General features: G+C 44.7%; 1 protein-coding gene across 1 annotated transcript; it reads left to right on the top strand.

Annotated features, from left to right (window-relative positions):
- The first annotated feature begins 418 nt into the window (after window positions 1–418).
- On the top strand, window positions 419–26996 carry peak1 (pseudopodium-enriched atypical kinase 1). The gene is made up of 4 exons (XM_071545905.1): window positions 419–3777; window positions 13193–13440; window positions 21222–22060; window positions 25530–26996. The coding sequence occupies exons 1-4, from the start codon at window positions 419–421 to the stop codon at window positions 26994–26996; spliced, it is 5913 nt and encodes a 1970-aa protein (XP_071402006.1).
- The last annotated feature ends 578 nt before the right edge of the window (window positions 26997–27574 follow it).

The raw sequence follows: 27574 nt of genomic DNA, 5'->3' as shown, positions 1-27574 counted from the left end.
TCTACCACTCTGTCTCTCTATCTATCTTTCCCTCTGTGCAGCTGTCTGTACAGTGTGTGTGATGAGTGTAAGTGTCTGTAAGTGGGATCTTATTTGCCTTGTTCTGTCCAGTACTTTAGTGTTTTCTCCTACATTAATGTAACTTGTAAATGATTAAGATTGAAATTACCCTATGCAGTACTCAAAGCGAACCATTTATGGTGAAAAAATTAAATGGATGTTTTAAATGCTTGAATTTCAACTGTTGTCTCTTCTTTTGTCTCCTGTTTTCTTTTTCAGGTCCAGTATCTGTCTGTTAGGCCTGAGGATTAAATAGTGTCCAGCAGTGCTGTACTCGAGTCTGTTCCTATAGCCTGTGGCTTCATGGAGGGGTTTCCTGTCCACTGACCCAGCAGGCTGCCTCACTGGACCAGCAGCCATGTCCGCCTGCAGCACCTTCACGGAGCACGTGTGGAAACCAGGCGAGTGCAAGAACTGCTTCAAACCCAAGAGCCTTCACTGCCTGGCCCAGAGCAGTGGAGGTAAGGCTCCTTCTGAGCAGAGACCTCCACCGCCTCAGCAGCAGATCCAGCCCCCTGCTGGGGCCAGAGCCAATCCGAACCTCACCAACAGCTCCCAGAGGGCTGGCAGTGTGTCAACCCGCTCTGGACACTTCCGTCCACCCGTGGCCAAGAAGCCAACCATCGCTGTCAAGCCTACTATGATGCTGCCCTGCTCCTCAACAGGCCTGGATTCCGAGGGTAACCTACAACGGCCACCAGGTGCAGGAGAACAGGGCAAAACATCAGCCTTCACTGTCTGGAATCGCAATGGGCTGAACCGTAAGAGGCCTGGTGGGCCCAGCAACAACAATGAAGGGGAGGATGGTAGTGAGGAGATAGAGGGTTATGGACAGCTTAGCCCACGGGCCCCCAGTGGAAATAACAACAACAGTGGACTGACTGATGTCTTGAAGGAGATAGCTGGGCTGGGCCCTGGCCCTAGCCCCACCCCCCTGTCTGGCTCCAAGGATCTTTTTTTGGGACGGATCAGTACCTCATACCGGCGGTCCTTAGAAAGAGGCCTTCCAGCCTCAAGCTGTTTGGCCATGGGCAGCAGCAGTAGTGGTGGAGGGGCTGCCCAAAAACGGGTGTCCCTTAGCGATAGCACAGAGATCATCAGCACCGAGGGCGGACGCTTCTGCTACCCAGAATTTTCCAGTGAAGGTGAAGAGGATGAGGAAGATGAAGAGGAGGAAGAGAGTGAAGGAGATGATGATGAACATGAGAGCTGGGATGAAAGTGATGAGGAGTTACTTGCCATGGAGATCCGCATGCGTGGCCAACCACGATTTGCTAATTTTCGTGCTGCCACATTGTCTCCAGTGCCATTTGCGGCAGGGAAAAAGTGGAATACTGTGCCACTACGCAACCGCTCATTGCAGCGGATTTGTGCTGTGGACTATGATGATAGCTATGATGAGATCTTGAATGGATACCCTTCCATGGACTCCAATGGAGCTCTCCTCCCCTATGGACCTAGTGACATTCAGGGCAGCGGATTCCTCTCAAATTCAGAGTCCACCACTTCTCCAGAATCATCCTCATCACTACCAGAGGACTCCCGTACAACGTCCAGCAGTGGGAGCAGTGCCCCTTGTGCTCTAAGAAATGGCCTGCATTCTCCCACATCTTCCAAGGCTCCCCTCCCCTGCACTTCTCCAAAGAAGGAGCCTATCCACCGAGCACTGAGTCCACACAAGGTGACTGAAACACACAAGGCTGTCCTGGCCATTAGATTAGAGGATCAGGATGGTAGAGAGGGCGCGCCAATGCCCCAGGCCCTTCCTGGTCAACCAGTCACTATCAGTTTTAGTCCTACGGAGGAGCAAGCTAAGCCTTACCGTGTGGTCAACCTGGAGAAATCTCTGATCTGTAAGCCATACACCGTAGTGGATGTGTCAGCATCCATGGCCAACAAAGAGGAACAGATTCCAGACTCTACTCCAAAACCCCAAAATCCATCCATGCCCTCTAGCCCTGCCTCATTCCCTAGCACTCCTTTAGGCCAGCCCATGTCTCCAGCCTCCCCTATTTCCCCATCTTCCCATGTCTCACCAACATCACCCACGTCTGTGGCTTTGCCAGGCAACCCTCGCAAGAAACCAGGCAGCATACGCTACCAAGAGGTTTGGACATCAAGCACCAGTCCTCGCCAGAAGATCCCCAAAGTGGATCTAGGGGTTGGGAGTGCACCTGGCCCTGCCATCCCTCCTCGACACTGCAGTCACAAGTCAGCTCCAACTTCTCCCATTGCTGGACTGTCTTCCTCCCGGACTGTACCTGTGAAATCCCCCAACTTATCAGAGATCAAGTTCAACAGCTTCAATAATGCAGGCATGCCTCCTTTCCCCATTATTATCCGTGATGAGCCGGCCTATGCCCGCAGCTCCAAAAATGCTGTCAAGGTACCTATTGTCATCAACCCAAGCGCTTATGACAATCTGGCTGTGTACAAGAGCTTCCTAGGACTCAGTGGGGAGCTACCACAGCCAAAGGGCGTAGGCAGTAGAGTGGCCAGCCATACTTATGAAGAGATTGGATCCTCGGAGAGTGTCCAGTCCTCCTCAACAGAGAAAACCATCTCTGGTAAAGGAACATCAGAGAGAGCCTCTTTTGAAGAGCCAAAAGCTCTACTGGAAACAGCATCAAAAGCACCAAATTTACAATCTAGAACCACTACAGACTCTAGCACTGTGACAAGCACTGTAATGAGCACCACAGTTGGTGCCATCTCTCCCACTACACCAACAAATTCTCCCGCTATTCTTGCCATTACTGCAAACCTGCCTAAAAGTAGCCCCACTGCCAATGCTATTATGCACTCTTGCAAGACAAGTGGGGACACTACTTGCAGTAAAGAGGGTAATACAGACTTTGCTTTGTCCTTTGGGACAGGGGTGAGCCATCGGGAGGAGGCCAGCACTGTGCTTTCTCAAATTGTGGCCTCCATCCAACCTCCTCAGTCTCCTCCAGAATCGCCCTCAGCGCAGGCCAAAGCCTTCAGTTCTGAGGAGCTCTATGCCCTCCCACCTGACGCCACCAAGGAGACCCTCACCCGACCCAAGTCTCTCTTCTCCACAACCGACGGCTGTCTCTCCAAACCCAAGAAGGACACGCCCTCAAAGCTCTTGTCCAAATCCCAGAGCGCCTCTGCTGCCGTCCCACTCTCCAGCCCTAAGTCAGAGCCCAATGCCCCCTTCCCTCCTCCCAGGTCCACCTCTTCCCCTTACCATGCCTCTAACATCCTCCAGAGACATTTTGGCAACTGGACCAAGAGCTCTGCCTCCAGCTCCCCCATACGACCCAGTGAAGGTGAAACTAGTCCAGGCGGAGGAGAGGGGAGACGTCTGTCAACAGAAAGCACCAAGCCCAAACGCTGGATCTCCTTCAAGAGCTTCTTCCGCCGGCGGAAGGACGAAGATGAGCAGAGGGAGAAGGTGGAGAAGGACAAAGGCAAGCTGGTTGGGCTTGATGGAACTGTCATCCATATGCTGCCTCCGCCACCGATCCAGCGTCATCACTGGTTCACTGAGGCCAAACCTGAGGATCCCAACCAGAAGCCAACCATCATCTTCACCTACAAACCAGATGGCGGCAGCACCCCTGGTGATGGGGATGGAGAACTACGAGTAGAGGAGTGCAGAGAAACTGCACTGCTGACGACTGAGGAGAGCAAAGAACCCAGACCACTGAGCCCGGGGCGAACACCATCCTCACACACCGCAGGAGTCAACAGGTAATTTACCAAGATCAGTTTCATTTACTCTTATGACGCCACCATGATAAAACATGTCCCAGTGCCGCCAGTTCAATCTGTTATTATGACTTTGACCTGAGTTAGACTTTAAAGTAAGGATTCTACTACTATTTTAATCAGGAGACTTTGGTTTGTTATTTAGCAGAGACCATAGATGTACACTTCACCAACTTGTTAAAACAGTAACCCCCATTACAGATGAGTCTCAGATAATCATAAACCAAAACCTAGCAGGATGATGGTGGAGACGTCTTTGTGTAAATTAGTGAGGGTATGCCTGTTTACCCAATTCCCCTTGAGGATCAAAAGAGTTTAATCTTACCATCTGCTAGGTATGCAAATGTGACTGGAGCAGATGTGAGAACTATGGGATTGTTTCTGTTATTAGATGGAAGGCAGTATTGCTTCTATTAAAGATCTGTAGAAAGATTAACCCCATAAGAGAACATATGCCATCAAACAACCATTAGTTTTCAACCCATGAACAATCCAAAAGGGTCAATGATACTGTGAACTGCTGTAAGGCGAATATTGCTTTCACACAAATGGTTATTAAAACAGGCCTTTCTGTTCAAGGTCTCTTGTGGAATTCATAATATTCTATCAAATCAATTTACACATGCTCTGCCTGCACCGCCTCTCGCTCATCTGATGAACCATTTAGCTTGCAGTGGCCATGTTCTCATCACCCACACACATTCCCTTCAGTGCCCTCTTGGGGCTCAGCTCAATTGAGGCAGCTCAACCTTTGCCAGCTGCTCCTCCAGAGTACCAGGGGTGTTTTTCTCCCTATCATACAGATACCTCATCACAAATTCTAGAGGTGTTTGATCTTAATTTTACATGTCTGTTCGCCCACTTGCTAAGCGGACCACATGGGCAGTGTCTGTGTACGGTCCACGTGGTCTCTTCCCTAATGCCATCCATTACCCGAACAGCAGGCTGTGTGATCGGTGGTTCTCCCACCAGGAGGGGACCTCAGTTCATTACAAGTCATCCAACAGCGGTCGGATCATGGTCTTCTCTATTAATCACTGCTTTGGATCACAGATTCCATTCAGCTGCTCAGCTGGCATTAAAGTGCATGCCCTGTGCTCTGTCGCTGACGCAGACACACACACACACACACACAAAACATGCCAGTCTAGTTGGTTTATTCTTGGATAATGAGTTCATTATTTGCCTGTGACCTGCTGTTGACCTTTGTGTTTAAATTCTAGACAGAAGTTTCCTGCAGTGTGAGCTTTTGTGCCTGAGGAAGATAACACATATGGTGTCTGATATATTTTCTGTTCTAAACTTAATTTGTGGTGAATGTGACTTGTTTTTTTTTGTCTTAGAAGTCTAGAAATAATCTAAGTGTATTTTCCTTTCTCTCTGCTGCTATCTTACACAGTCAAATGAATGCTGTAGTGGTCAGTCAAGAACAATAAACTTCATTCATCAAGCAAGATTCATGTACCAATAACATTGTTAATGATTGTAATCTCAAACATTTAGACAGCAAGTTAGATAGTATTAGTGGGGTAAGAAATGAAACCTTTGCAGTGTCATAGTTGTGTGTATTCATCCCAAACCCCACCCCAAACTTATAGGTAATTCATTAATGAATCCTCTGACTCACCTTTATTGACCTGGAACAATCAGCAGCTGAAGTAGTCATTTCCTGTTGAGAAAGGTTGCATCAAACAAACACGCTCTACACTGATTATTAGTTATATCCTACAACTGTGTACATACACCATCCACTCAAATGTGAACAATTGATCAATTTGTTTGATTTTTGGAAATATGGCAACTAAACTAAACTAACTTGGAATTGTGCCTCACATCCTGTTTGCGTGTCTTCGCTGTCAACTTCATTTGTTTGATGCCCCCCCTCCCCTCCTTCTCCCTCTGTCAACCCGCCCCTTCCTTCCCTGCTCGGATGCCAGCAGTTTAGGTTATGCTCTGCTTCATTAGCTAGGTGTTCCTTGTTGTTTATCTTCTCACCTGGTTTCTTCTACTTCTTCTTCCTCGTTATCTGCTACATTTATCTATCTCTTCTCTCTCCATCTCTGCCAACTTCGCATCACTCATATCCTCTTAGATTTGTGGGTTGTTTTCAAGGCACTTAGCTTTCTACCACTACTTTCTCTGCCCCCCCCTCCACTACCACCACCACCCCACCATGCCTTCCTTCACATTTCTCTCCTTTGAGCCCAGAGCTCTGTGAACTCTAAATATTTCACTCTTCCATCCTGTCAAGAGCTCGTCCCCATTCTGTCTCTTTTCTAGCTTCCCTGGTTTCCTCTCCTCCTCCAACTTCAGCTCTAGTCGCCTTTTCTCTCTTCCAAAAGTTCCCGTCTCTTGTCTCACTTTATAAAGAGTGGTTATGCACCAATACTGATATTAGTATGGGGTGTCAGGCCAGTACCAGGCTAAAATAGTGTATATCTATTGGAGAAGTTACCCAAAAGTTTGATACCAAAAAAACACATTAATTCATTAAACTCATTAATCAAAGCAAAGCTATTTGATCATTTTACTTTCCTCACACATAGGATGATGGATCTCTCTAATGAAGAAAAATGGATTGTGTTTAAGTCATATTTTGCCCAGCCACCCAAAACTAAATTTACAATGCTCAGTAAAAGGATTGGAGGGATACTCAGTACAGGCCAATACTAAATTTAGTTTTCAGAATTGGTATCGGCAGTAAAGACAAACTGTTGGAGTGTCTGTCATATCAAACATTGTTCCTGTTGCATTATCCATTCATCTCTCATGGTAACAAATTAGTCAGTGCTATCACCTGTATTTATTGAGCAGAGAACATCAGGAAAATGTTTTCTCCTCAAATTAATATAGTGATTTATAATTAAACTATTAATTTGCTGATATTTAACTGGTTTGCAACTGTTTTGGAATTGCAAAAAGATAATTGAAATTGTGTTATATTTCCGATAACATATCCCTAAATTGTTACAAATCATGAATCTGATAAAGCTGCCATTACAATTCATTGTACCAATGTAGTAAAGACACATGCATGTGTGCGCGCGCACACACACACGCACACACACACTGTATGTGCACAAATACGGTACATACCCATGCAGACTCCTAGACTCACACTCCAAACAGACCAGATTTAATGGGTCACATCTGCCCTAACACTTCCAAGTGTCTCACCTTTGCCCTATTCAGCCTATCTTTCCTTTCACCTTTTGTCGTTTTTTTATCATTCTTTTATGACTCTGCCACTTACAGTCTAAGCTGTGAACTTGTCAATCAGTAACTAATTCATACAGTTGATGTATTGGTAGGAGCAACACTCTTTGAAGAGCAAAATATGGATAGCTTCACACAGCAGAATTTTTAAGCAATGTTTAAAGTGGTGGCAAAGTGGTGTCAGTGTTACTCCACCTTGTATTCCATCATTCCATGTTTATCTCAGGTGTTGGCACGTGGTTGTGACTTGGATACAGCTGAACTTCTCCCCCAAGCTACTTCTCTTTCCTTCCCCTCTCTTCAGCTTCCTTTAGTGGTGCTGTGAGAATGTGACAAAATCAAAGTCTACAGAAGGAATGTGCTTGTGGAATGTGAAAGAATGCCTGTGCAGAGCTCTAGTGCTTCAGTGGCAGACGTTAAAGGGATAGTTAGGGTTTTTAAGCAGCTTGTCTCATTATTCATTAACATTAACAAATCATTTCAGTTTTTGAGATGATTTTAGATATTGGAGGAAAAGTGTCTCATTAGTTGTTATCAATGCTAGTGGCCAATCAATGGAGCTTAAGAAATTCTCTAAAAACTCTTGGTACTTGGTAGGTCTAAATATGATTCCTCCAAAAATGTTTTTTAGCCCCATTAACTTGTACCAGTATTGTTAACTAATGGCTATCAAATGCTAATAACTTTTGTCTCCAGTATCTCAAAAACCAAAATGCATTTGGTGCAAATGTATTTTGGAGGAAGTGAAAGGACAACTATTGACATGGGCTTCTAAAAAACAGAACTATCCCTCTCAGGGTGAACAGTCCAGTAGTTATTTAGTGATCACACATCATGAACCAGTCACACAGGCCATTCAGTCTCCCAAGTCCACAGATTTTTTGTTTTGATTGGCAGAACAGGGGTTAACCCTGCTTTGTTTTCTTTTTTTTTTTCTTTGACTGGAAGCAATGTTATTGGCTAACAGTGGGTGTGCTCCTCAGCGCTGGCAAGCACACATCACCTTCGACAGGTGAGAACATTCAGAGAGGGACAAACAGAGGAAGACGAGGAAAAGACGCTTGCAAGAAAAGGCTCTCTCATTCTACACAACAGACTAGCCAGCAGCGACTGCTCTCCCAAGAATGTGAATTCACCTGTACCTTGTATTCAAGCTTTTCAGAGATGGGAAGCTGTGTGAGCCAGTACAGCGGGTAAGCTTGAACTTTGGGCCTCTCCTTTCATCCACCCCTGGTTAACAATACCTGTGACCATCTAGGCCTGTTGACTTAGTAGGGAGGAGAGTTTGTCGAGATTATATGATTTGTGTTTTAGGATTCCTTGTTCATTTCAGCAGTAGAGTTCCCTCAGCAGAGAGCTGAGGAACAGTGAAATGCACTGGGGCAACTTCACACCGTCTGAACAAGTCAGGTCCTGACATTGAAACGTGTAGCAGCCATAAAGGTATTTATTGTTTCAAGGGCCCCTTAAGGTGTGTATCCCACACTGCTTTCTTTTCTTGGATGTTTTGTTCATGTTGGATTATCTAGTGCTGGAGATTGACCTCTTTTTGATTTGGTGCACTTGTCGGTTGAGTAGTTTTGCTTTGATAGTTGTTCATTTAAATATCAGATACTTTAGGGAAAATTGTTTTACATGAAAAGCTTACTCATTCAGCTAACTGCAGTGTGAGCTGTTTTAGTGCCCAGCTGACAGCCAGTGATTTTGATGAACTTGCATTAATAAGTCAATTTTCAGTAGCATTGATCTTAGTTGTATCCTTGTGTATAATCAGTAAGGTATGTACGGTTTGATAAAGCCAAGTGTTTTCACTTAGCTGGAAACATGCAGAGACAGATGTGGGAAGGAAAGAAGGAACTGAGTTGACACATGATATCAAGTCAGGCCACAAACTAATTTTTTTCAAAATTCTTTCAAACCTTCTGCATGTCGTTATATCCAACTGTATGCTGTTTTGTTTCCTCTCATTCTCTGTTTTTATGCCTTCCTCTTTTCAGAGTTTACTTACTCTGTGTTTTCAAGTTGGCCCACAAAACCTGATGGGGACTTTATATCAGCTGTCTACAGCTGACAAGCTTGCAAGCGCTAAAGTAATCCAGTATGGCAACTTGAAAGCTATTGATCGATTCTCTTAAAAAGAGAGAGACAGAGAGCTCACAGCCTACAAAGACTAATCATAAACATGTCAGATTTGATGCTTTCCTCAGAGACAGTGCCCTAGGGTAGAGGCACAAAAGCAATTGGTTGTTTTCCTAAATGCGGTGCTCAGTTTTCTAAAGAAACATGGTCAAAATATTGCCTATTGGTATTCCTCCTAAAGAACATTGCAGCTTTCATATGAAAACGAAAATGGAAATCACCTAAATATGACTTCCAAGTATTTACGCAACAGCACAAGCATGTCCCCAGGGTCTGTCCCAGGGGTTACTTGGCATTGACAGTCATCTTTAAAGGGAAAATTGGAAAAAAAAAAAAATTGTATTTCTCTTTTTTGTTGTAAACCTTTTTTGCTCTGTTGATGATGCATACATGTTCCAGGGACATAGGATAAGGAACGATCGTTTTACCTTTTTGACTGTCTTGCTTCACTTTCACTCCTTATTATTGGTTAATACTAATGTTGTTGATGCAGGAATTTCAGCTTATTTTACTGTTGCATTTGTTATTGGTCAGTCTGGATAGCACGTCTGCTAAATGCCTAAAATGATAATTCAGAGAAAAGTCTTTAATATTTTATATGAATATTCCAAGGACACAGGAAAGTTTTAGCACTGTTTTGACCACTGTTTCATCCCTTACACTTATTACTACTGGCTGCTTGTAATTTGACAGCTTGTTGGTGAGAGAGGAATTTCATCTTATTCTATATACTTGGTACTGTGAGAGTGTGTGCTAAATGGCTAAAATATTAAATTGGATTAAGGTCTGCTTTCTTCTGTCCCTGTCTCTTGTGCTGTAGATTTACATGACGGGAATTTCTGACCATAACAGCATGAATCATTATTCTTGTTAGGAACCTGTGTAGAGGAAATGACATATTTTATACCAGTGTAAAACAAACCTGCATCATTCCCAGCCTGCTTGCCCCACCCATGACAACCCCTGTGGCCGTGACAGCATCACTTCCTTTTTACCCTTTTAACCAGTATTTCTGCTTTATTATGCGGTATACAGTGGAAAGACGGGAAAGGTAGCAGAGCAGAAGAGATAACATGCGTCAGAGGTCATGAGCCAAATTCAAAACCACAGAGTTGCGATTAAATTTGTGAGTCACCACAAGACCAACCTTTTGAAATATGGTGAGGAATTGATGGCAGTGAGAGCCAATAGCATCAGGGCTAGAGAGCAGGTATTACATGTATTACAATGGGGGTTTATATGTACGGTAGGATTGAATGTAACCCAACCTGGGTGGCCACAACACAGGTGGCCTCGGGCAGCCGTATCTCACACAGGTCACATTGAAAGGCTGAGGTTGAACTGTTATCAGATCAGTTGCACTGGTCAGGGGTCAGTAACCAGGTCACTTTGAGCATCTTATTTACAGGCAAGCTGATCCCAGGTGGCTCTTGATGAAATACCAGCTGTTGGGGGTTATTCTTGGAAGCAGGGTAACACGTTTAGGCAGACCACTGTGAAAAAGATTCGGCTACATCTTGATGGTTTTTGTTATCCTTTATTCATCCAGGGAAAGGCTTTGCTGAACACGCATGCTCTTTTTCAGCTCTGTTTGTACATTCTCACACATGCAACCACAGTTTGATGCTGCTGGCTACCTAGCTGCTCTTCTGGAACAATTATTTTTCTGTAAAATTAAACTTTGCTTATGGGACTATGAACGTCAGTCAGTCATGCATACCATCAGTAATTGTGAGCAAAAATTCAGAAGTTGATTTGTTTGTTTCTTTTTTTAAGTTATCTGGCTGGCTAAGTGGGTTATTCTGCGTCCTGGAAAGCCCCTCCACACACACACCCACACACACACACACACAATCAGTAGGACAATATTAGGCATGTAAACTCTTGATCGCATTACTTATCATGGTTGAACTCTTGTCCACAACTGCCAACATTGTTTTCAATATCTGTTAGATTATATTTGTGTTCAGGATAAAAGTTTATTTACACCATTTAAATTCATTTAAACTGATTAAAATAGATTATCTACTTAAAGTGTTGTCAGTGACTAGGATATTTGTTTTTTAGATTTTTTCTTCTTTATTTTGCATTTTTGCCTTTATCTGATAGAGTGAAACAGGACACCTGTTAGTGACTATGTTTACTGTACTTGGATTTACTTTAAGTTCCAAATGAATAAAATTCATAATAGTCATATAGTAATATGGCATATATGGAACTTAAGTGATTATGATTTTAGCACATAAGCCAATGCAGTGTTCTTCCTCAGTGCAGTTGGACAGAAAATCAAATCCAGTTGCAGTCTTCATTAAATGTGCTGTAGGTGATTATTTTATCATTTGTTTTTAGAAGAAAGATGCTTTGCACTGTGTCTATTTTGGACTGAACTGTCATCCATATGGGCCTGTGTGTGACGAGATCCACCTGCTACATTTCAATATTCCATTGCCGACAATTATTTTGTTCCAGAAAATGGATAGAAAACAGCAGAGTGGTCTATTAGTTGTAGACAGCTTTCACTGTAATGTTTTCAATCTATATTCAACATAACCTGCTCTGCATTTCAGCTGGCTTTATAACCATGTCAGACACGGTGAAAAGAATTTCCCCACACTGTGTCAATCCTTGGCATATTGTAAAAGGTAGTGTTTTACAGGATAATAACATGGTGATGCACACGGGCCTCATGGGTAATTGTCGTGCTGTCACTTCCTTAAGAAGATAGACACGCGGCAGTTAGCCTGTCCAACTAGCATCTCTGGAAGCACCAAGCTACTGTATGTGACAACTGAGTCTCTCATAGCATCTCCAGTGCCTTCACACTGTAATTAGCCTCAGTCTGTGCCGTTTCAAATCCCTCAGCGATAACATACTTTGAGTAACCTTAAGATATGACCCAGATTTCCAGTGCACAGAACTCCACTGGGGCCCTGCCTCTTATGTTGGTGTGTCGTTATCATGGTATGACATCCTGTCGTAATGGGGGACATTATTTTATCTGCTGTGAGTCATTCTGAGGAGCAGCGTTATAATGGAGACATAAAATAGAGCAAGTCATAAAGAGCAGGACAGGCACAGCGCTACATAACGTTCCACGCTCCATAATGTTCACATAAAATCCTTGGAAGTGATGGATGGCAGCTTTGCATCATTGCTGCGTCGCTTTGAATAGTCGTCAGTCAACACACAAGGGAATCATAATTGTGTTTTTGTTTTGTCGTTTTGTTTTCTAATTCATTAATCTATCCAGTTGAGCTTCACAGTTCATCAATTTATCCTTCAGTACTGTAGACAAGCAACAGAATGCTTTAATACACTTCCAGGCCTTTGTCAGGGATCTCATTAAAAAAATAAGCTAAGTAACACATTGAAGTCTGCCACCTCATTATTACACCTTTTCAGCAGTCTGCTGTGGCAGCTTCAGACAAATTCATCTCCCCTCTGTTAACGCCTTAATTGGAGCCACCCACTGTCACAGAGGCATCTTAAAACATTTTTAACTGGCACAGTTGTGACACGGTCCCTCCTTTGCCTCCTTTAACCTTCCTGGAGGCAATGTATGTCTAGTTGCATTTGAAAGACATCAGACTTCAAAAGACCCCCACCTATGGCTATGCTTACTCAAATTCAGCTCTTGCTGAGAAGGAAGCGCTATTCCACTGATGAGCTGAACGATGAGACTGGTGCTTTTGAATGAACTGAACATATAAAAACATTGTATGCATTTTATTCATATCAGTGACAGATAGAACTCCTTATCAAAAGAAGCTTGTTTATCAGCCATAAACACTATGGTATCCCTTTCTGCAATACATCTCACAAATTTGTGCCAACAATTATTTTATTTTCAATTAAATTGAAACCTCGCCACCAACAGAATATGGAATGAACATAAAAAGGTGGGGGAAAAAGATAAAAGGAAGAAAGGAAAAATAAATAAGAAATAATTTAATTGCACTGCTAATAGAGCACATATTACACATTTTAATAGCTAAATGAGACATCTCTTTCTCCCTCTCTCTGTGTGTGCTGTCATCTGCAGCCAGGTACCAGTCAGTGCCAGCGATGCCAGGGATCGGGAGCTGCCCGGTGCCGCCTCCCTGCCTGCCAAGCTGAATCTGGGGCTGGGGCTTGGGGAGAGAGAGGACGGCCATGCCAGCCCCGTTGCCACCCCGGCCTCCGCCAGCGAGGGCAGCGCCAGCCTCGGGGAGCCGGAGGAGGACGGGAGCCACTCCCATCACTCCCACTCTCCGGCCTCCAGCTCCTGCAGCGCCACCTACAGCAACCTGGGTAAGAACCGCACACCCAAGATGTCTGGTCATTTTGTTGAGCTTGTATATGTGTGTCCTGTGGATGGTTTCCGCTGAACTAAAGCTTCAAATAAATACTTTAAAACAGTTATTTGTGCTGGCAAAGCAAGTAGAAGCACCATGAAGTCAGCAAGCTTTTAATGAAAAGAGAAAATGAGCATGCCTACCCATGAGGGGACAAGTGTGTATTCCTGCCACATGCCGTTTAAAGTTAGCCATCTAACTTTTGCCTACTGTTGAAATATACTGGCTGATTCTAGTAAATCATATTATTGGACTAAAGAATGGTTCAGTGGTTTTTCATATCTAATAGAGCAGCAAGAGCCTATCTACAAAATGATTTATTCACAGCGGAACCTGTTACTGTACATGGCCGGTATTAGTATCCTGTGGCATTTCATAGTGTCTCTATCACTTTGATGTAGCTGCTCATGTTCTGGTATATAATTTCCTGTTGCTGGTGGGTGAATGGCCTCAGTATCAAGGCATCATTCAGGTCACTGTGACTCATGTATAATCCTTCATCCTTCAAAGAAGGAAAAAAAAAAGTCTAGTTGGAGTGTAGAGTCCTGTGCACAGCTTGAGCTCTTAGAGGTGCTTGCAAAGTGCAGGATAAAAGTCTCAGAGTAACTGTGCAGCGAATCTACAGTTACGTAAGTTTTCACACCTCATCTAAAGACGGTAAGTTCAACTGCTGCATATACTCCAAGACAGTAGAGGTCCTTTCATGTGATGCATAACAATTACACTTTAAATGATTCACATTAACGATACGGCTGATAATACTGTGTGTTAGCTGCTCAAAAATAACCCAAAACAGACATGGTGTGGCTCTGTAGGAAGGTTCCAGTCAACATTGCTGTCAGAGTGACTTTAGTCAGCGGATGAATATCGCCAGGATCTGTCGCGCTTCGGTGTGTGCGCTTCACTTCACTCCTAAAAGGTCGATTTTTATGTTTCTCAGGCAACGGCACACCTCCTCATGTGACCAGATGTAATTTATTCCCTGCCAAAACAGCTGGAGCACAAAATCTCAACACGTCTTGTCACCCACAGCCTGCGACTTTGATTGGAAATAACTCCTTTTATTTACAGATAGAGCCTGGCCATGCTTGGCCACGCACTGATCTGAAGTCTGAACAACCGAGATGGAGCTGTGGTTGGCGCCCATGTTTGTGCAGCTGCCTCTAGCCTTTTTGGCCCAGGATCAAATCTCATTAGGGCCCTTTCTTCTTGACAAATTATATTGGACATGCAGAATTGTGTTTTGAAACATTCAACTCCAATGGATCACTTACTCACCAAATCAACCAACAGATCACCCCTTTCTCTCACTCTCATCCATATTAGGGATGGGTCATAATTTTCAAATAGTCATTAAATTATAAAAAAAAAAAGCTGATCTTCAAAGGATGGTCGAATAGTTCCCAGTGAATATCGAATAGTATTTTTGCTTGAAATGCCCATCCCTAATCCATATCTTATCCTCTTTGTCTTCCTCCCTCTCTTTGTCTTTGTTTTTGTCTCTTTCTCTCTTCCTCTTGCACTCTCTCTAATATTCATGTGTGATATGATTGGTCAGTTTGGAGCCCGTTCAGGCAGTGACTTATTGGACAATTCATTGTGAGACTTTGTTGCACAGTACCTTCAGAAGCTTGTAGAATAGACCAGGCATTTGCAGGCTGAAGCCAACGAGGGGAGGAAGAGGTAGGCACAGCTGCACAACGCATAGCCAGGCACTTTAAACATGAGGCTCTCTGTGTGTGGGAAAGGATCTCGCTGTGATCAAGTGGTGTGTGTGAGAGAAAGAGATAGAAACAGAGGGATGGAGTGCAGCGTGTGGGTTTCTCCTATTTGTGGAGCACTGTTAAGCAGATTGTGTGAAACTGAGGTGTGTCAGTGTGTGTGGTTGTGTGAGGAGTAAAAGGTTTGAGTGCATCAGAGAGAAAGCATCTGTTTGTGTGTCCATTTTGGTTAAGGGTTCATCAGAGAAAGTATTTGTCTATGTGTGTGTGTGTCAGCGCAGCTCTAATTAGTCTTTTTGCAGAAGTATGTGCGGAGTGGGAATGCTGCTGGTACATATCTGTCAGGCCGAGAATGCGTGCTGGATCTTGTGTGTGGATGTATCCTGAATGTGCTAAAAGCTCCCTGGGTGATGCGTGATGAGCAGCCTGCAACCTAATTCCACCCTGCTGCACACTGCTAATGAGGGACAAGGCAGATGTATGTGTGTGTGTTATGTTTGTGTGTAGAGAGCGAGGTGTGTGTTTGTCTGCCTGCGAGCATCATACTTTTGTTTATGTGTGGAAGGGTGTTTATGGGCTGCATGCTTAGCACACACACACACACACACACACATACACACAAAGCTCGGTCTCAGCCAGTCCAGGTCTAGTGCTGGACCCAGGATGTCAGTGGTCTAGAAGAATAATGATCTTTCCTTGTCAGAGGAGGCCTAGAGACTGAGAACTATTTAGTATTTCACAAGGAAAAAAAAGCAAAAATCTGAGAACAATCAGAAAAAAAAAAAATCCTATCCCATAAATCATCTCACCACCCCCCAAAATTATCCTGTGACCATCTGGGGGGTCCGGACTCCCCAGGTTGAAAACCACTGGTCTAGGCATTGCTGGGCTTTGCTAGACTGTGTGCTGGCCCATGCCATGCCATGCCATGCCATGCTAGTGCAATGCAGCTTTTCCATCCTGTGCTGTAGAAGGGCAACCGCTATCAAAGTTACAGACTAAGACAGCGTTTTGAAGTTTCCACATCTATCTTGTCTTCTCTACCCATCTGAATTTCAGATAAACAGAATTGATTCCCCGTTTTTTTTTCACCAGATGCTCATCTCTCTCTGTGTTTCTCACTCTCTCTCTCTCTCTCTCTCTCTCTCTGATATCCACTTGTGACTCTCACTGGTTCTCCCTCTCTTTCTCTCACTCACCTCTCACACACACAGTTACACACTCTGCTCACACATTTGAGCAGAGACGCGCGTTCACATTGCATGCAAAAGTTCCTCTCTCTCACTCACTTATACTCACTCACACTCTCTACACACACACACACACAGGCAGACACAGACACACACACTTCAGTCTTAATCAGAGCGTCAGGCAGGAGGAGGCAGAGCGCTGCTTGCTGCCTAACTAAAGAGAGGATGCTCCAGTAGTGGTGGGGGCGTTCAGCCTGCCTGTTGGCACCAGTGGCGCAGTAGGGACTCTCAGGAGGAAAACGGCATGCGGCATTAATTTGTTTACCTGAAAACTTTGAGGCGTTAGTGGAACTGAGGTAGGCTTGTTTATCCTCCGTTTTTCCTCTTTTTCTCTCTCTGTATTTCTCCATTTCTATGTCTGTTTTATCTCATTGCGCAGTCCTTTGTCGCTCTCTGTCATCTGCTCACCTCTTCACCTCTCTCTCTCTGTCTCTCTCTCTCTCACTTTTTCTCTCTTTCTCTGTCACTTCCCTCACTTTCACCGCCTCCAGCCACCCACTCCGCCGCTCTCACTTCATTCCACCCCTCTGTTCCTCTTTCCTCTACCCACCTCCCCCATCAGCTCCTCTTGTTGCAGCGTTGGGAGCCTGACTCGTTTTATTGCGGCAGGATGGCTGAATATTAATCACTCCGCTACGGTCCCTTGGTCTCCTCACAAACGAATGTGAGAAAATACCAGAGTTACTGCAATTGTGAATTTAGCTTGTCCTAAAATGGAATTGTGAATATGAAATCCTGCCAGTAACTAATGGAAATCAGGGTTGAGATCAGTTCACTTTTGATTCAATCAGTATAGGTTGATTAAGTTGATTTTATTTCAAATTAGAAAAATCTAAAATATTTCTTATATCCAGTCTTTGAGGAGATGATTGACAATGAATACTGTATACTTTGTAAGTAAGTTGTAGTTTCAATTTATATTGTAAATATATTTGAATTGAATCTTTTCATTTGTGTGCATGTGTGTTTGCATTTGTTGTATCTTCCGCACACACAGCACCGATTTTGATAATGCGCAGGAAAAATTTCATGCTTCAAAGTTTGCGTTTATTCGAAATCAGATTTTGAACGAGGAAATGGAAAGCAATAGCGAGAGAGTTACCGAAGACACATGTTAGGTTCTGAATTCTACTGTAGAGGAGAAGAAAATGCAATTATCTTTTTAATCCTTAGCAGATTAGGGAGGGATTGGGACTCCAGGCTGGAGAGTGTCAGGTCAAAGGAACTTCAGTTGGCTCTGACCTGTTACGAACCCCAGAGGATGCTTCAGGACATGTTAACCTCCCCTCTCTGTAAAGGAGCTGTCACTTTAAAGTTATAATTCATCATATTTTCATATAAATGTCTCTTTTGCTACTTTCTCGCCTACTGATATGACACAATAGTGATTCAACTTTTACCCTTTGCATGAAACCTTTTACATTTGCTGTTGTAGACAGGAGGAGTGTAGTGTCAGAAGGTCTTTCCCGGGAAAAAATCCTCTGGTGCACAGGAAGTGGCTGCCAGAAACATAAAAGAGACGTTTTATGTTTCTGGCAGCAGCAACTGCAGTTTATTTTGAATAAAGAGAAGAAGAACTTGGTAGTTGGCATGAGCAGCGATAGCCACCATGGCTGCCTTTTCAGGGACAGAAGTGACATTTTTGCTTTTTTTGGCTTTTTTCTTCACCATGTACCTGTCACATTGTCCTGTCAGCATGCCTCATTAGAGCCAATGGGTATATTCAGAAAAGTGCTAATACAGGAATTTTCCCCCACATTATAACTGTTGCCTGGTGAAGAAGAAATTGGAGATTCAGTTTCAAAATGCGATTGTATTCCTTCAGAGAGATCTAGTGAGATTGTGGCACTCTGCACAGTTATTATCTTTTAATGACTGAAAACGAAGTTGAAATGTTGGCATCTCATTAGCATGTCATGTTGGGTATGTTGCAAGGCCATTTATCATGGAGTGGGACTGGTCTCTGTAGCAAAGGATCCCATAATCTGAAAGCGTTCTCTTACATTTCTAGAAACAAGAGAGAAAAACATTGATGACAGCAGCAACTTGTTAATCCAAACACCCTTCAGCAATGGAAGCCGACTGGGAGAATTAAATATAACACTGAAATCTAGTGAAATGCTACAATGATGATTCAGAATAAGAAGCGCACATGCACACATTCTGAAAATCTGCCCTGTAATGTTTTAGAGTTAATGGGTTTTCAGCTGCATATATCAGTAAGGAAATTTCAGCGATTAAGAACACTAAATAGTGTAGTGTAGCTGTGTTTTCACCATGTTGTGGTTGGATACTCCATGCTGTGTCATAACTTATAGTCACATAGTCCATCTGCATTTATTGCTGTGCAATGCTCATAGTGCATCCCTCACAAATATGCATACACACTTGTTTTCTATACTAGTAAGAACCTTTCTTCTACATTAATAAACTAACCTAACTTTAAACCACCTACTGCCTGACTAACCTTAAACTTTAACCCTTATGCTAAGCCCAAAATATTTTTTCTAAGTGAAGAATCACTTCACAAGAAAATCCTTGTTTTCTTATTTGACGATTGCAAAATGGTTCTCACAAGTATAGCATTAATACAGACACACGCACATATAAATATATATGTGTATGTATATATATATATATATATATATATATTCGGCAGAGCAGTGCTGGGGAGGAGGACTCCCTCCTGAGCTGATTTTAGTAGTCCGTCCAAGAATCCAGCCTCAGGTCACCTTGCTATGAAGAGACACATCGCAGCATAAACTGGATCTTAACACTCTTAGATCAGCGACATTTTAGTTATTCCTTTTCACCTTGGTAATATCAGTTGGGAAGTGATATTTCAGCCGAAGAATTTATTTCTTTTCTTCTGTCATTTTTGAACTGGGGACCTTCTCTCTTTCTTCATTCACTTGCAAACCTTGTCGTTTTATACCTGATTTCTGAAATCAGAGGCAAGCATGCGAGTTTCCATGAGATAGAAATAATCATATAATTGTACACTTGAATAATCATACAAAAATGAAAACTGTTGAAGTCATGCATAATGCACTATCTCTGCTATTCAAAGATGTTTTTGTTTTTGTAGCTTGTAATTTGGATTTCTGCTTTGTTTTGTTGTTTGTTTTAAGGCAATATGTTCTTAAAAGCCCCTTGGGGTTTTTATCTCCCTTGTGCAGATTGTGCCTCTATGTATTGTAACTGTGCAAAAAAACTTAAATTTAGACTAAACTTAATCCATTTTAAATGTAAATGTGTGGTGCTTGAGTTGGACATGACTTGGCACACAACATAATGTTTTCAAAGTGAGTTAGTCTCTTATGTAATAAGTTAAGTCATAAGAACTTCGCCGCAGCAGAAGATCCCTACAACTGGACGAGGGGAACGGTTGTTTTCTTAGATGGATTACCACAGATTGGTGGAGAAACACATTAAACACATTCGTTCCAGGCGGGATTAACAAGACTCATTTACTTTATCCTAACTGCTCTTTCTTAAGGCTCTTAAAGATGATGGCAATGTGGGCTACACGTGAGTAGTTACTCAGACTCATTTAATGAGGAAATGCTATTAGAATTTGACTGATGCTGTGTTGTTTCCAGTGAATGACACATTCGTATTGTGCAGAATCAAACACCCTCTACCAGCAGCTAGCTCTACCTTTGGGGGAAAAAAATCTAATTTTGCAGAGGATGTGACTTTGAAAGGCATCGTCTTGTAACATTCGCCTGCTTCTTATCGCGATCTTCCAAGAAATTGGGGAATTCCCCGGCGAGTTAACGAAGGCTGAGCAGTAGGGTTGTGTGTGACCTTGTGCGTGTCTGCTTGGTTAAAACTAACAGGCTATTTCGTTCCCATCATACAAACAGCACAACCCTTTGTTCTCTTCAGCTTATCAGATACTCATCCCTGACCCATCTATCTCTCTGGTCCTCACCCCCCCCACCCCCACCCCCCAAACCCCTACCACCACCATCCCAAAAAATAAGGTCACTCCAACCCACTGACAAAATCGCTCTCCATGCTGCCTCTTTAAGCCTCCCTGCAGGACAGGCAGATTGAGTCGGGCAGCTGGATGGTTGGAAGGACCTCTGCCCAGCTGTCCTGCTGTCCTCGGGGCCTTCAGCTCCGTCACGTGCCGCAGCACACAGCCTCGTGTTATCCTCTCCTCTTCTCTGGGCTCCTGAGAGGCATGAAGCCAGTAGGCGGGCGGGTGGACAGGCCATGTGGGAGAAACAAGTGCCTCTCACTGCTGGGGGGAGCTGGAGGCGTAACAGGCTTGATTGTTTTGTACCGCAGTTGTTATCTTTGCCCGTTTTACCTGTTATGAATTCTTTGTGAGACTGAGATGGAGTGATAGTTGTAAATCATCTTTTAAATTGTTTTACAGGTCCTTTTTTCCAGACCCTGTTAAGGGTTAAAGGTGTAGTAGGCAAGATTTGAAAAAATACACAAATACAGTCTTATCAGTCTAAATTGTCCCATCCCCCCTAATTGAAACCCTGTACATTTGCCCTTTTTGCCCAAATTATTTTCTGGTGTCAGGTCAAAACTTGTAAATTACATCCAAAACACTCCAGAGAAAGCTAGACTGACCAACATCAGATATTTTGCTTCTGTCATCCCTTTGGTATATATAGGTGTATAGCTTTAAAGTGCATTTAAGCCAGTTTTATAGAGTGCAGTAGCTTGAGCACACTTCCAGTTTGAATGGCATTGATTTTTATTTAGAGGATAAACACGCTGTGATCTTCCCTCTCCCCCAGGTCAATCCAGAGCCAACATGATCCCACTCAAACAGCCGCGGAACATCAAAGCGTCCGACGATACCCTGGCCTCCATCGACCTGGACGGCCTCGCTGACCAGCTGCCCCCTAAGGCCACGCCGCCGCCGCTCCCCAAGAAGGCCGTCCCCCGCTCCAGTACAGAGCCGAGCCTGGGGGGCAAGGAGCCGCTCCAGGGGCCGCTGAGACCCCGGGCCGAGGCCAAACCCGGGGGCACCAACCTGAGCGTGGCAAACCCCCTCTACGACCTGGATTCCACCTGGGAGACGGCCAGCCAGAGCTCCTCGCTCAGCTCCGAGCCCCACCGAGTGCACGACCAGGAGAGCGGTGACTCCCTGGAGAGGCCCGCCGCCGCCACCGCCACTGCCACCGCCACCGCCACCAACAAGACCCGTCCGGCTAACAGCATGTCCAACCTGGTTTCCCAACCCGCCGCTGCACCCACCGCCACCACCGGCAGGGAGAGGAGGGGCTACCGGAGCGCAGAGTCTCTAGCCGGAAGGGCTCGGACTACAGGTAGAGGCGCCGCTGCCGGAGCGGGAGGCGGCTCCAAGCCCCAGCGGGCCGCTCTCTACAGGGGCATGGACAGCTGGGAGGAGGTGGTGGGGAGGATTCGGGGGCTCCACACCGACACGCTGCGGAAGCTGGCAGCCAAATGCGAGGACCGCTTCATGGCCGGCCAGAAGGACCACCTGCGATTCGGCACCGACAGCTGGTCCCACTTCCGGCTGACCACTGGGAAACCGTGCTGCGAGGCGGGGGACGCCGTGTACTACACGGCTTCCTACGCCAAGGACCCACTGGTCAACTACGCCATCAAGGTGAGACGTCGACGACCTTTGAACCTGTTTCTGTTTACTGATCTGTTCTGCCCACTGATCTGAAAAATTGTGTTTCTTGTATCATTTTCCAAATAACATCCAAATTGACCTCTGTAGATCACTGTGCATATCAAAATCCAATACTTTATTGCAAATACTGATGTGATGTCAGCTTGTAAGTTTCCAGAAAAGAAGTAATGCAAATGAAAGGCAGGTATTTAAAAACAAATAATTGAGTAATTAAGTCTTATTCGTTGCCTGAAAAGAGGCAGCTAGAGTAGAACATGATATGTTGATATTTTCCATTGCCAGAAAGAGGCCATTATAGTGAAAACAAGACGCAATGCTGTTTTGTTGTCCTGGGTGATGTAATTTAGATCCATATAGCCTGCTGAAATTTACCAAATCAAAACTTTTGTGCTTACTTATCCTGCCACGTTGTATCTATGAAACACGAGATCATGCGCCCTTGAATCTTTTTATCTAGTATCTAGAAATTGTATCAAAAAGCAGATGAAATGCTCTGAAGTGAGGAGAGTTCCCTAAAACGTTTCAACATTCAGGCGATTTGTGCGTCAGACTTTCATTGTAGTATTTCGATGGATGTGAAAGAGAATGGTAATGGACCATCTCTCTGTGGCTTGAGTCCTGTGCATGGCTATAATGAGAGTTAGTTTGCTTTTAATAATTTATTCATAAAATGCACTTTATTTAATGTGAGACTAAATGCCATAAATGGTCCTTCATTCATTAAATTTAATATTTCAAATGCTCAAACTTTGTAGGGCCTTTAAACTTAACAGAAGCAAGTTTGTCCCTCTCTCTGGTAAAAGTATTTAAAGTTTTCACCCACAAACAACCCATTTTATACGCATTTTAGGCCTGACCTCAAAAGCAAGCGATTTTAAGTCATGAAAATATTGCCAAGAACCACTTATTATTTATCAGCTAGATCCTTCAGATGTTGCACTAATTGGAGTCCTTGCTCCGCGTTCTTATTGCAGTGAAGGATGAATATTTTTTCGCTAATTTTGGAGTGCGGCGGTTTTCGTCCCTGCAGTGGTTCTTCGCTCCCGTTTATGAAATCCTTGGATTGTGTTTTGGGGTTGTGTGAGCTCCTCCCACTCTCTCACTCTCACCCAATCAGCTCAAGAAGATGGAGGCGTGTTTGTGTTGAATTATTAGCGCTTTAACTGAGGCTCCTGAGGGCCTAACCTTGTTCAATAAAACCCTCACTACAGAGTGCGAGGGGTGTGTGTGCGTGTGTGTGTGTGTGTGTGTGTGTGTGTGTGTGTGTGCGTGTGTGCGTGCCGGAAGAGTTCTGAAGCTCAACACAAAGCAGATATAGATGAAGGTTGCATTATTTACAGGATGTGAAACTCTCTGCGCTCCTCAGCACTTCAAAGCTTCGCCTTCATATTAACAGCAGGCTCAAGAGAAAGTCTTGTTTTTCACGATGCTCAGCTATAAATAAGGCAACCAGGAGCAGTATTACGCAAACAGAGCCCCAACTTCCCAATTAAAGTTCCCCAACTCCTCATTTTAATGTGGCCCAGTTGTGTGCCTGCCCGCCATTTGCACCTCCCTCCCTCCTTAACCCATAGCTAAAGTTGATCCTTCTGAGTATGAGATTTTATATGCCATAATTTTTTAATGGGGTGATAATTATTCATAATCCACCTTTAGCAGATCTGTGTGAATTCTCCATTCTCAGAGGAATTCAGTGAATTCATGAGTTTTGTATGTGTTAAAGCATTGTAATATCTCTGAAATGTTAGCATGAATGAATGGAGAGGGAACAATAAATGAAGCTCATTGTGAAGAGCCCATTATCGTGGAGCTGTGTGTTGCGCCTCACTGTAGTGCTTTCAAAATATGGCGTCTAAACAGTGAAAAAAAGCCTCTAAATATCTCTCCAAGGTGGTTTAGCTAGAAAATGATCAGTTGGCAGCTATAGCAACAGAGCCAACATGCCTAAGCAAACATCCACCGGACATACACATTCCTAGATAGTTACAGACTGCATGTAAAAGGAATGCAGAAATCCTCACACTCGATCACTACTTCATAAAAAGTCCTTAAATCATGCCAGAAACCACCAGGTTACTAAAATTACTGAACTCATTTGATGTGCAAGTTATTGAGATTATTGAGAAGCAGTATTTAAGGAACACACACCCTTAAAACATGATTTAATTGCATTCACGTTCAGTGTTGAACAAATCAAATGTGCTGTTCAAAATAGATGGAGATACACACTGAGGTCATACGTACAGTATCTTTACCAGTTTTCAAAGGATTGATAGATGGTTGTGACAGTTTATTCAAATCATGAATCCAAGACATAAATGAAATGGACAACATAAAAGTCCCTTTTGTTTCCAGAGAGATCAGTTCATATCCTCTGCTGCTATTTAACATTTTTTATGAAATACAAAACATCACAATGCACCCATGAAGAATGCTGAAGAAATCAAAGGCAAGAGATGCTGTCCTTTTAAAATACAAATCAAAATCAGAAATCATAGCAAGATAAACTTTCCTAATATTATGTATGTTTTGATTCACTACATTGATGTAACATTCTCTCTAATTAACACATTAATTTTCTAAACTTTTCACAGCTAAACAGCTATTGGTTTTATGTGTTTTTATGTATTTTGAGGCAGTGAGAAGTTTTCTTACACTGATAATGTCAACTAATATTGAAGTAAAGCAGACCTGTATTTCATGTTATGATGGATTGTGAATGTTCCAAAAAGCTAATTTTTCACATATACAGTAGGTCAAACTCTTTAAGGGTCTGTCCAATGATATCTGAAATCTATATGGCCAAGTAAACTCTGGATTACAGCTGAAAAATGTTGAAAATTGTTCAACCAAAAAAAAAAAAACACTCAGGGGTTAATATGTCGCCCTTCTTCCCTTTGTTAGTATTCAGTTGACTCTTGTGCAAGCTGCAGAGAGCGGCCCTATCCTTGACTGGGAGAGAGCTAGGCTTCTCCTCTCTGTGCTGTGATCAAAGTGAAGGAAGACAGAGAGCTGCAGAGGCTGTCACTGTGGTTTAGGAAACCGAGAATCGCTCCCACCAATGTCTGTGACAGCCTGGACTCTGCTCTCGGTTTCTCTCAGCTCCACATAAGATCAATGGCATGAGCTTTAATGCCCATGCGATGAGAGAGAGAAACGGATTGGGAGAGAGATTTGAATCAGAAAACGGCTTTGATTTCTCTGCTCTCGTGTGCATGCTCTGCAAATTCTGTTGAGATAGTGTTTTTTTTTTCCTGAAGTTACAGAAGAGTGCTGTTCTTTTAAGTCTTCTATGCGGCAATCCAAGGGTAATTTCTGTTGCTGTTCTGACTGTATTGGTGTATTATTTATTTCTCACAAGCATGCCTTTTCCTTTTCATCCCTCCCTCTTCTCTCTCTCTTCTGTTCTTTATTCTCCACCCATCCTTCCTCCTTCCAGATCTGTCGGAGCAAAGTGAAGGAGACCCAGCAGCAGTTTTTCCACAGCCTGGCAGTGAGACAGAGCCTGGCCCTGCACTTCAACATCCAGCAGGACTGTGGCCACTTCCTGGCCGACGTCCCTGCCCGCCTGCTGCCCTGGGAGGAGGAGGAAGACGAGGCGGAGGACGAGGACGAAGAGGAAGACGGAGACGGAGACGGGCTGAAGGAGAAAGAGAAAGAGATTAAGACTGAAAACAAGGTCTCTGACTCCACGACGTCAGCTTCGAACGGTAAATCAGACGAAGCCCCAACGGCAGGTCACATGAGCGCCGCCGGCCGCTTGAGGAGCCGGGTGGTGGTTATCACACGCGAGGTTCCCTTCCAGACCGTGGCCGACTTTGTCCGAGAAGGCGTGGGCCGACACGCCCGCAACCCGGAGCTGTACGAGCGGCAGGTCTGTCTTCTGCTGCTGCAGCTGTGCTCCGGCCTGGAGCACATGAAGCCCTACCACGTGACCCACTGTGACCTGCGACTGGAAAACCTGCTGCTGGTGCACTGCCAACCTGGCAACCCCTGGAACCTGGACTTGCTTGAGCCCAACAACAACAACGGCAACAGCAGCGGCTCCTCTGGCGCCAGCTCCGCCAACGCCGCCGCCGCCGCCGCCAACGCCACCTGCCCCGCCCGCCTCATCATCAGCAACTTCTCCCAAGCTAAACAGAAGAGCACCCTAATGGCGGCCGACCCCGGCACGCTCCGTGACCAGTCGCGCCTGGCGCCCGAGATCGTCACGGCCACCCAGTACCGCAAGTGCGACGAGTTCCAGACCGGGATCCTCATCTACGAGATGCTGCACCGGCCCAACCCGTTCGAGGAGACGCCGGAGCTGAAGGAGAGGGAGTACACCTGGGCCGACCTGCCGCCGCTGCCTGTCCGATCGCTCTACTCCCAGGGCCTGCAGCAGCTGGCCAGCCTGCTGCTCACCGTCAACCCCTCCGAAAGGATCCGTATGTCGGAGGCCCGGGCCTGCCTGCAGTGCCTGCTCTGGGGGCCCCGGGAGGACTTGTTCCAGGCGCTGGGCTGCAGCAACACGGGCCCCATGTCGGCCGCCACTTCCAGCCAGCGAGAGGCCACCCTCCAGAACTGGCTGGACCTGAAGCGGACGCTGATGATGATCAAGTTCGCGGAGCGCTCGCTGGACACGGGCTGCGGTGTGAGCCTGGAGGACTGGCTGTGCTGCCAGTATCTGGCGTTTGCCACCACAGACACCCTCAGCCGGGTGGTGCACATCCTGCAGCAGCCGCAGACGCAGACGCAGCAGCAGCAGCAGCAGCAGCAGCAGCAGCAGCAGCAGCAGCAGCAGCAGCCGCAACCGCAGCCTCAGTCCCAAAATCAGTCCCAGCCGGTGCATCTACCGCAGAGCCAAACCCAAACCCAAACCCATCTAGCCCACACCTTTCACCTAACTCAGTCCCAGCCACTCTGAGCTCCTCTGTCCCACCGTCACCATGGCAACAGATCCAACTTCCCCTCCGCGGTCCCTCTGCTGATGCTAGTGTGTGATGAAAGCTAATTGTCAGCCTCGTTGTCACAGTGTCCACAGTGCTCACTCAACGCTAAATAACTGGTTTTTGTTTTGTTCATTTTCATGGGAAACGGTGTCAGTCTGTAGAACAGTAATAAAAAGGCTCCCATCAAACACCTAGACTTCATCATCAGAGATATTCATTGCATCGGGATTACCAACAGTTTGATGGTTAGCTTGTCTCCACATCCAATCAAGAGACCAACTGAAACACAATAGCAAGGTGTTGCAGTAATTTTAGCTCTTTGCAGCAACCTTGACAGACCTTTTCTTGCACATTCAGCTCTCTGTGTTTCTTTAGCTGCACAGATCCTGCATGTGTTATAACGCTCCACCAATCAATACTAGATCAAAGAGTTCTACCCTGGAGGGATGAACGTCTGAGGGATTTTTAGGGTTTTTTTCAGCCAGGATCTGCAAGACTGTGGAGTTGTGATGTGTAGTCCAACGTGCTGGAGACGCTGGAAAAGTGGGCTATA

This window comes from Centroberyx affinis, unplaced genomic scaffold (assembly GCF_046629955.1).
Source record: "Centroberyx affinis isolate AG114_WGS23_722 - 3 ecotype Tasmania unplaced genomic scaffold, CSIRO-AGI_Caff_v1 ptg005066l_1, whole genome shotgun sequence".
NCBI lineage: Eukaryota > Metazoa > Chordata > Actinopteri > Beryciformes > Berycidae > Centroberyx > Centroberyx affinis.
This window is presented reverse-complemented; position numbering and strand designations above follow the sequence as displayed.